The sequence below is a fragment of the Stegostoma tigrinum genome, chromosome 11, assembly GCF_030684315.1.
Source record: "Stegostoma tigrinum isolate sSteTig4 chromosome 11, sSteTig4.hap1, whole genome shotgun sequence".
NCBI lineage: Eukaryota > Metazoa > Chordata > Chondrichthyes > Orectolobiformes > Stegostomatidae > Stegostoma > Stegostoma tigrinum.
In genome coordinates, this window is record NC_081364.1 from 42,421,125 (window position 1) to 42,432,309 (window position 11,185).

General features: G+C 40.3%; 1 protein-coding gene across 2 annotated transcripts in view; it reads left to right on the plus strand.

Annotated features, from left to right (window-relative positions):
- Window positions 1–9,499, plus strand: part of LOC125460369 (myoD family inhibitor domain-containing protein-like) — a 72,887-nt gene extending 63,388 nt beyond the window's left edge. For both annotated transcript variants that reach the window (XM_048547790.2, XM_048547789.2), the window contains exons 3-4: window positions 2,476–2,616; window positions 8,757–9,499. In XM_048547790.2, the coding sequence (XP_048403747.1) occupies window positions 2,476–2,616; window positions 8,757–8,995 (380 nt within the window). In that variant the 3' untranslated portion in view covers window positions 8,996–9,499. The remainder of the gene's footprint in view (window positions 1–2,475; window positions 2,617–8,756) is intronic.
- The last annotated feature ends 1,686 nt before the right edge of the window (window positions 9,500–11,185 follow it).

Sequence of the window (11,185 nt, forward strand, 5' to 3'; positions counted from 1 at the left end):
GCTGGGCATTGAGGATCTGAAGGACTTGCTGCATTAAAAAGTATTTCTCGTGTTCTTGCTGAATTTCTTGTCAATCACCCTAAATCTGTGTTCTCTAGCACACCACCCTTCTCTCAATGTTAACAATTTCTCTCCATCTCATGTGTTAAGGTACCAAATGAACTTGAATGCCTCTGTTAAATCTCTACTCAACCTTCTCTTCTCTAAGGAGAACAACCACATAATCCACATAACTGAAATTCTCTATCCTTGGAATCACTCTCATGAATTTTTATTACATTCTCTCTAAAATTTTTACATCCTTCCTGAAGTATGACGCCCAGATTTAGACACAATACTCTTGGCCTAAATGTGTTTTGTCAAGGTGCATTATAACTACCTTACTTTTCTGTGCTATATCATATCTACTTTATAACTGCACTCTTTATTTTATGTTGCCTCTATTTTTTCCTCCTACCAAAATGTAACACTTCATAATGCTGATGGAAATAATTGCTCTCTATCGCCTCTGTCTGGACACCTCATGATTTTGAACATCTCTATGAAATCTCCTCTCAACTTACTCTCGAAGGAGAATCCTCTTGAATTTCAGGTGTTTGCTTAGCTTTTGGCATTTTTGAACAAATGTCACTTTTTTTCTCTATTTTCTGTTCATTTATTTGTCCAACATTATGTGGAAATTTGTATTGACCAGTGCACAAAACAGTCAACATCATATCAGTTGCTCATTATGTGTAGCATTCTATATTCAATTCTATTGCGGGCACAGTTCAAAATATATTTCTATCCCACTATGTTTATAAACAATATTGCAACAACTGGCACTGTTTTCTCACAGATGTCATAGAGTCACAGATTTGTGGAATCATTCAGCACAGAAACAGACTCTTCGTTCCAACCAGTCAATGCCACGAACATAATCCCAAACTAAACTAGTCCCACCTGCCTGCTCTTGGCCCATATCCCCCCAAACCTTTTCAATTCAAGTACTTATCCAAATATCTTTTAAACATTGTAATTGTGCCCACACCCACCACTTCCTCAGGAAGTTTATTCCACTCATGAACCATCCTGTGTAAAAAAATTACCCATCATGTCTTTTTTAAATCTCTCCCCACTCACCTTAAAAATGTGCCCCCTCGTCTTGGTAGCTCCCATTCTAAGGAAAAGATACTTACCATTAATCCTATATATATCACTCATTATTGTATATACTTCTATAAGGCCACCTCTCAATCTCCTATGCTCCAGGGTAAAATGTCCCAGCCTATCCAGCCTTTCTTCATAACTCAAAACGTCACACTCAACAATATCCTTGTAAATCTCCTCTGAACCCTCTCCAGCTTAATAATACCCTTCCTATAACTGGGTGACCAGAACTAGACACAGTACTCGAGAAGAGGCCTTACCAATGTCCCGTACAACCTCAACATGACTTCACAACTCCAATACCCAAAGGACTGAGCAACGAAGGCAGACATGCTAAGCACCTTTTTAACCATATTGTCTATATATGACGCAAACTTCTGTACCAACATCCATAGGTCCCTCCACTTTACAACACTACCCAAGGCCCTACCATTAAATGTATAAGTCCTTCCCCTGTTTGTTGTACCATTTATCCAGATTGAACTCCATCTACTGTTTTTCAGACCATTGATCCATTTGATCAAGATCCCTTTGTAATTTTAGGAAAAACAGTCTTCACTGTCTACTATGCCACCTCTTTTTGAAAAAAATCTGTTCACAGGATGTTGAATTGATGGCTTGGCCAGCACTTATTATCCATCCCTAACTGCCTTGAAGAATGTGAGCTCCTTGTCATGTGAAGTGGTAGAGTTTGTGACTTCAGAATATACTGACAGTTGAGCTGAGGTAAGTTACTTCAGTGCATCCTTTGGACGGTACACACTGCTGCCACTGTGCATTAGTGGTGAGTAGGATTAATATGTCAGCTGGTAAATGGGATGCTAAAGGTTGGGTTACTTTGTCATGGATAATATTGCTCTTCTTAAGTGCTCTTGGAACTGCACCCACCCATGCAAGTGGGAAGTATGTCATTACACTGTTATCTTGTAGGTGAGGGACAGACATCTGCATCCTGGATATACACCACTTCCTCTTTACTTCAGTCGGTGGCTCAGTGGTCAGCACAGCAGTCTCACAACACCAGGGACCCAGGTTTGATTCTGCCGTTGGGTGACTGTCTGTGTGGAGTTTGCATATTCTCCCTGCGTCTGCGTGGGTTTCCTCCAAGTGCTCTGGTTTCCTCCCACAGTCCAAAGACGTGGAAGTTAAGTGGATTGGCCATGCTAAATTGCCCGTAGTGTTCAAGGGTGTGTGGGTTATAGGGGGATGAGTCTGGGCGGGATGATCTGAGAGTCAGTGTCGACTTGTTGGGCCGAAGGGCCTGTTTCCACACTGTAGGGATTCTATGATGTCTCGCTAGATACAGTTTTCTTTGTATCATTCTAGGTCAAACTTCCCTTTCACCAAGTGATCAACCTACAGAAGATGGAACAGGTAAAGTTATCAGTCCCATACCAGAACAGAGAAAAGATGCCACAGTACAGTCAGACCACTCACCACAGCCTTCAAAAGAAACATCAAAAAAAGGTTTGTGGATTCATTCATCCCCATTAGCAGGCTCCACGGACAGTAAGAAAAGTAAATTTGGTTGTCAATCAGCACGCTCTCAAGTCCATAACAAAAACACTGAAGATAACTTTATTAATGACTAAAATGTTGACTGTGGCAGACTAAAATTGGAAATTGCATTCAATTTAGACAAAAGTTAAGGAAATATTAGCTTTAATATTTTACAGCTCTCCATTGTAGCTTATCAATGTACAAAATAGTTTGGCCTAACATTCACAGGGGCCTGCTCCAATGAACCCAATCTGAGGCCTGGGCTAGAGCACTTGGGCCCAAATTGCTGATTCAAGGTTACTTGCAAACCTGGACTGGCCGCTAGTACCAGCCAAGATGCATCAAAAACCCTGAGGTGGATTTGAATGCAGGCATGCTGCTTGCAGTTCTGTCTGAAGGGTCTCAATGATGACAAAGAAAGCACAGAATTTGTAATTTTTTTGTCTTCTGTGGCTTCTGGTAAGTTAAAACGGATAAGGCTGAATCTAACAGTTCTTAACAAAGTGCAAGCCACATCGGATTTGGTGGAGTGACTCCTACCATATGGCCAAGAAAATTATGTCACAATATCTTGTCAAACTGCATCAATTTCTATTTTCACCCATATGTTGTATATCACCTCTGATTTCCATCCCATCTTACCATGCGCCATTCCCAGAATAACTTGCCACTCACCAAAGATCTGCATTAAGACAAGCATTCCTTGAGCGCTTTCCAAATTTGAAAGCCCACTGATGTCTGCCAGCTGTTCTACTCACTATCTGGGACTGACGAGAGATGGCCGAGAATGGTCATTGGTACATCAGTTCTCAAAAAAGGACCATGGTCAATGAGATTGTTCAGATTAGGATCATTGATTTCATGGAAGACCATCAGAGGAGGCTATGCAACTGCATTATGCCATCCTGGTTGATGTTTGTCACATAGATCAGTGCTGCTGCAAAGGTATGGAGGACCAGGCTGCATTGGCACTAAAAGATCATTGACTTTCTTCACTCTGCCAGGATAAAGGGCCATATTCTGGTCTCTGCTACCTCACACTCACTCTATCCCCGTCATCGTACCCACTTCTCATCAATGCTCATCTTCTAACACCTCTTCTGTTACACGCAATGCCTTTCCTCACTTGTTTTCATGATTCCTCATCCTCCCACACTGATAACTGTGCATTCCCTCTGTGCTGCCTCCTTATCCCCACAGAACACCTCAACAAATTTCCTCCATATGCGTCAATGTTAACAGCATCCATTTGTGTTTTACTTAGTCCTATAACCATCTATATGGCTCCATGAACAGATTGGTAGCTGCCCTGAAAGGGAAAGAGTCCCAGATTTCTGAGATCTGCTGCACAGTCACCCTACCTGCAGTGTATTGCCCCAGACCTTGGTCCTCAGGACTGAAGACCAGGTGATAGTGGGGCAGGGAGCCTTGAGTCTAGTTCACCTACTCCCCCTAAACAAGGGGACAGGACATTATCGTGAGGCCGCAAGCTAGAGGGGGATCTGCATTCAGGCCCTGTCGAAATGTTCGGGCCCTCACCTCCAACCCAGCCTCCCGTCCCCTCCAACCCATGGAAGTTCAGTACATGACGGGACAAGAACCTCAGCAAGCCTGGCCCATCCACAGTCAAACACCCTCAGGGTCACCTCACCAGGGTGATCAGGCTCCACTATTGAGCAGACTCCTTCCACCCCATCATTGGAACAGAGCTCAGTGTAGCACAGAGGGCAAGGTGAAGGAAATTATGCTGAGGGAACAGCAGCTTACAATGTTCTGTAAATAGTTTGTTTTTCACCGTTCCTGTGATTTATCCTGTCACTGGGTCCGGCCTAGAGGCTTCGATGTGCCCTGCAGCATCTCTTCTGGGACAGTGACAAGGGACAGTTGTTGGGGGGGATTGGGGTTAATGACAAATGCTGATTGCATCATGTGGCTGCAGGGGTAGCAATGTGTTTCCATGAGCATTGTGAGAGCATTGACAGCCATTCCCCTGAAGATTGCATACTTTCCACATGTTTAACAATTGAAACACCAGTGGCTAGTTCTCTGCCGCAGGCTTTTAACCTCCACTGAGACCCTGACATTGTCTTCATTCTGTGAACCCCACACATTTCACACTCCCTCAGGTCATTACCCAGGCCCTCCACATGAACCAGAAGTACCACCATCTTTTATCTCCCTAAACACATGCCTCTCTTATTCAAAGCAGGAAACAGCCCCCATAGGCAAGAAATAGACGGTAGGCTGCCCACGTTCAACTCCTCATCTTTTACATGGCAAGCATCTTGATTCTGACAGTCCTGAGTGGCTGCTGGACTGTGTACATCCCTATGGACTGATACTGTGGGCTGCTCTTGACTTACAGTATTGGGACACCCTTACAGAAGACAGTTCCCCTTGTCTTGACTGAGGCCTGCAACCAAACTTGACAAGCTTCTTTTCTTTGAGTCTGCACTAAGGAAAAAGTCAAGAAAGCAGTGAGCCACATACTTCTGGCTAAAGGTGGTCAAAGTGCAGAAAGACTAGGCAGGGTGATGGGCTTTCTTATGACCCAGTTGGCAACTTCAGATCAGGCTGCCAGAGCATGGTTGGCATGCCCTCTGTGATGATGATCCCACTCACGTAGACTATGCCATCCACCAGGAACTATCCCATTTACCCCCAATCAAACATCATCAGAAAGGCTATCATTTAACAAGCAAGGCAGCTTTGAAATGCCAGTGTTTGTCTGGGTGCACAGCAGCTTTTTCAAGATGGCCTGGGCTCCAGGCCTGCAGATAGACAATGGACAATCGACAAAAAGTGGAGGAGTAGGCCATTCGGCCCTTCAAGCCAGCACCACCATTCATTATGATCATGGCTGATCATCCACAATCAGTATCCTGTCCCTGCCTTATCCCCAAGACCCTTGATTCCACTATCTGTAAGAGCTCTGTCCATCTCTTTCTTGAAAGTATCCAGAGACTTGGCCTCCACTGCCTTCTGGGGCAGAGCAGTCCATATATCCGCCACTGTCTGGGTGAAGAGGGTTTTCCCCAACTCCGTTCTATCTTTCAACAGACACCTAGAGTATGGCAAGTTCTGGGAATGGTGAGTGGTAGCTTTAGGGATAGAAACATGTAAGAGGGCACCGTAAGGATGAAGTACATAGTTAATAACATGCGAATTCCTCCATGCCAAAATATGACACTTAGCTAAAATAAGAACATCCGATCTCATTTATTTAATCTGTCCTCATAATTTAATTTTTGAGATACAGGTATCATTTTGGAAAACATACACTGCATCCCCTCCGAGGCCAAAATATAACTCCTGAGATGAAGCCAGCAAAACTGCGCACAATTCTTCAGGTGTGGTCTAACCAATGTTTTATTTGTCTAAGTGTCTAATGTTAGAGGGCATGCATTTAATGTGAGAGGGGAAAAGTTCAAAGGAGATGTGAGAGCAATTTTTTTAACACACGGACTGGTAGGAGTCTGGAATGTGCTGCCAAGGATGGTGTGAGGCAGATACGCAGGGGCGTTTAAGGGAGTTTTAGATAAGCACATAAATATGCAAGGGGTGGGGTGATATGGACCAAGGGCAGGCAGAAGGGATTAGTTTCATTTGGTGTCAGTTCAGCCCAACGTCATGGGTGAAAGGGCCCAAACTTGCGCTGTGCAGTTCTGTATTCTATATAGCTGAAATGTCATTTCTTAGCCTTTTTTATACTATCCACAAGATATGAAGGCCTATTATTATCCAATTCATTATCCTATTTGATTATTTTCTGAACCTGTTCATGGCATTTTAATAAGTTAATAGTTTTCTAAATTTCTTCATGCCTCTACTGTTTCTCACATTGACCCTTTTCCAAAATGCTCTGTCTTTTGTAGGTCCAACATGGATACTTAACCTTACTCTACCTTGAAATCTTATTATCGCACTTTTCTCATTCATTTCATCTGACAGTATTCGTTATAATGTTTTGCTTCTATCTACACTTCCTACTGTTATCAGTGGATTTAGATATGTAGCTTTCTATCCCATCAACTCATTAATAAATACAATGAATAACTGAGGGTACAGCATAGATGCTCACAGGACATCCTGTGAATTAGCATAGTTACTCATTGTCCTTACTCCTGTTCTCCCGTGCAACTAATTTCCTAATCATGAATTTACTTTCAATTCATTGAGCTTCAAACTTTACCTAACAGTCCCTTTTGAGGGATTTTATCGAATGCCATCTGGAACTCTATCCATATAAGGAACATCCATCGATCGTTCACCGTCCACATTGTTGCCCCTTCAAAAAATTCAATCAAGTCCCGCTGTCGTGATCAGGCATGAAATCGGTAACTACTTCTATACTTCCAAAAGAAGAGAAAGCCATTTGTAGCATCTGCAGCACAACCAGGAATCCAGTAGGTTCTCTCTGTCCTTTCCGATGCAGCTACTTAGTGGATCACTGGATTAATCAGATTTAATGAGTGCAATAATTATCCAGCATAAATGTATATGTTGAGCCCTGTGCCCCTAAATCACTTCAAAAAGTGGAAGGGTATTCTAAGATGAATAAAAAATGCTTGGATCATTTGGTTTATAACAAAAAAAATGCATTGAGTAAATTAGGCTCCATTAAGTGATAGTTTGTCATTCGTGGACATTTGCCATCTGCACAATTGTTAAAATCTCACTACAGTGTTGTAAACAGTCATATAAACTATACAGCATTACTGGATATATGCTGAAATACAAGTTTTTTGCTTCCAGCGCTGATATGGTGTTTTTTAGAGAGTGGATCTGCAAACCCCTGGAAATGGGGGAGGTGATGGCCGAGTGTATTGTCAGTAGTCTATCAATCCAGAGATCCTAAATGTTCTGAGGACCTGGGTTCAAATCGCCCTCAGCATATCTAATGACGATCATGCATACGTTGTCAATTGTCACAAAAACCCATCTAGTTCACTAATAATGCTCTTTCGCAAAGGAAACTACCATCCTTACCTGGTCCAGGTTACATGTGACTTCAGACCCAGAGCAATGTGGCTGTCTCCTAAATTAGGGATAGGCAATAAACACTGTTCGAGCCTGTGATGCCAACATCCTATGAATGATTTTTTAAAAAAATGATAATTGAAATATAATTTGGTAGTAATGCTGCACTAGCCTTAATGCTGCAGTAGGTATCTCCAGAAAAATACTCAATTAATGTTAGGCCCCTTACATTTGAAATTTGTGACTTTGAACTTAAAATGATAATACTAATTTGATCCATTCTCTATCAAATCTGCAAAATGTTGGAATTTTCAGTCAAAAATTCAAATTGTTTAAAATTATTCCATATTTAACTGACACATTATTTATATTTATTGCTGCTTTGTGTTGCCAGCCCTATTATATGTTCAAATCACCTTTCAGATAGCCATTGATGTTCCCACATTCTCATTCATAATCACTAACTCTCCCCTGTCTCTTTATTATTTTCATCTTTCATACCAGATGAATGTGCAACCCTCATATTTGCCTAGATAAGAAAGTGAGAAGCTGGATGAACACAGCAGGCCAAGCAGCATCTCAGGAGCACAAAAGCTGACGTTTCGGGCCTAGACCCCCAACCTCATATTTGCCTGTCTGTTCTGCCAATTTTAACCTGTTCTGCTCAAGCTATCTCACACTAGGGCAAATCGATAGACCCAGAGATTTGGCTTTTATTGTCATAAATGTAGTTCTGATGTGAACCATAACTTCCATGATTGTAACTGCAAGTGAGTTTGACCATGAAATATTTGACTCTTGTTAGGAAACCAATGAATGTTTGGAAATTTCTAAAGTTTGCTATCATTGACCTGCTTTATGGATCTGATAGGAATATTGCCGTAAAGCGAATAAGCATAGTCTTGTTAGTTGATTACACAGTATCTCTTTGAATAAGGGTAAGCTCCTTTGTGATTATAAAATTTGGCTTTAATGACTGCAGTATTCAGGCATCATTTTCTGTAAGTGTCCAAAATAAACCCGGAGTATAGCTTATTGTTACAATTTGAACATCTGTACTATAGTATAGATTTTTAAATAATGTTAGATTACCTTTTTTTCCTTTTTGCTTCCATTATATACTGAAGACGACCGCTGTGCCCAATGCCTGTTAGCCTGCCTATTTTGTGAACTGCTGTTCCTGTGCAAATCTATCCTTGAAACTACATCATGTGGCAGATTCAATACGTGCAGTTGCTGTGCTGAATATTTGGAAAACGACAATCTGACTTGCTGTACGGATTGTGAGGACCTGGAAGAAAGTTGTGTAAATTCTGATTGTATTGGGATTTGTTCTGAATGCTGTGGCCTCTGTTTTCCTTCATGATCACTGAAGAGAAAACCTTTGATCTGTGTGCTTAGTCTATATGCTGAATCTTGAAGTTTTGAAATACTTTTTTTGAAAAATAAGAAGGCAGTACATTCATGTGTACAAATAAAGCAGATTACAAATGCACATCTCATGTAACTTTAATACCATTAAACAGCAAAACAATGCCCTCCGTAAATGTACTATTGCATGTTTCAATTTAATGTGCATTATTTCTGCCTTTGTTTTTAAAGTCACAGGAATGTAGATATTTAATGAAGGTATTAAAGCATCAACAAATTAATGTACTAATGTTTAAGCACTAAATGTGAGTATGCTTTGAAATACGTATTCCAATTAAAATTAATTACTAATCACTTGCAAATTTAGGATGATTTCCTTGATAGCATGAAAGATGTAATATAGTTTAAAATGATACAAATGATATTCATAATCAAATTGCAGCCATTTGTAAATATTCAAAAGCAATGTAACAAGTTTGCTTGCGATGTCACTCTCAAGTTATGCAGTTTTTAATGTTATTAATATCAACTGTATAAATAAATAAAGGTATACACAATTGCATAAGTAATGGATATTTTGTATCTGATTGCTTAAAAAAAATTTCCTGCATTCACTGATTAGACAATAATACAATGACTGCATCACCACGTTACACACCAAACAGAAAGTAAAGCACAATTTCTTTAGAGTTTCTTCTCTACCTTTACTTTTACAACAACATTTTAAAACCATAAGCAAGATATTGTGTGATTTTAAATAATATTTAAAGATCCCTCTTAGTTCTTTAAAGTTATTCATGAAGTGCAGCAACCCCATTTTTCAGCTAAGATGTTAAATCAAAATCCTGTCTGCCCTCTCACATGGAAGTAAAATTATCCATTGTACTATTTGAAGAGCAAAGGAGTTCTCCTGGTGTTCTAGTCAACATTTATCTCCCAATAAACACCATTAAAATAATTTGATTGGTTATTTATTTCATTACTGTTTGTGGGACCCTGTTGTGCATAATTAGCTGCTGCATTTCTCTATGTTACGACAGTTTACAATGTAATTAATTGACTGTGAATCACGTGGGGATGTCCTGCAGTCATGAAACATGCTTTATAAAGGCCAGTTCCTTTTGTTTTTCTTTTCTTTCTTAAATTGCTTCCAGAAATTACTGCTGAAATTGTCACATTTAAAATTAAAATACTTGGTAGATAGTGCAAGGCAACTGGACTTAATTCCATTAAGCCCAGAATCCTATAGAAAATGGATGTACGAGATGGTTATCAATTGACTCAGGCCTTATTGGCTTATGTGCTTGATATGAAAATTTTAGGCTGAGACTGAAAGAGTTTCAGAGGAAGAGGTTGGAGTCTATAATGTGATACAGATCAAGGAAAGGACCGGAGGGTAGTTTCCAATAGCATTAGGAACTGTCACGTGGCTGTAAGAAAACAAAAATAGGACTTCACTTTGTACAGATGCATACTTTAAATATAAATCAAATTTTGGCAATAAACAAATTTGGCACATTTATACACAGAATGTCATTGAAATTTCTCTGCACTTAGTAAAGAAAATTGAAGTCCCTGAATAATTGTAGAAGAGGGTGAGTGAAAGTCACCGAGCTTAAGAACACCTAATTATAAGAATGGACACTATAAGATAGGGCTACTGACTTCAAGAAAGGAAGACTGAGTGTGCATATGATCCATTTCTTTTTAATGCATAAGAGATTGGTTTCAATCAGATTGGATAAGTTACATGAGACAGACATATATGTTTGTAATAAAAGACATTCTTATAAAATATTTAATCAGAGTTATGCCACCTGCCAGGAAGCATTTTGTTTTGCACAAAATCACCCTTCTCCAGCAAGAGCTACACAGACATTTGAACAGAGATAGTACGAACTTCTGATGCTGGAGAATCTGAGATAAAAGGTGTAGAGCGGGATGAACACAGCAGGCCAAGCAGCATCAGAGGAGCAGGAAGGCTGATGTTTCAGGCCTAGATCCTTCTGAAGAAGCTTAACTTCCCATATATTGACTTCCCATATATATTCTGAAGAAGGGTCTACGCCCAAAATGTCACATTTCCTGCTCCTTCAATGATGCTTGGCCTCCTGTGTTCTTCCAGACATTTGAACAGACGGCTTTACCTCAAAAGGAATTTGACAATTACCTGAATGAAGAAAAC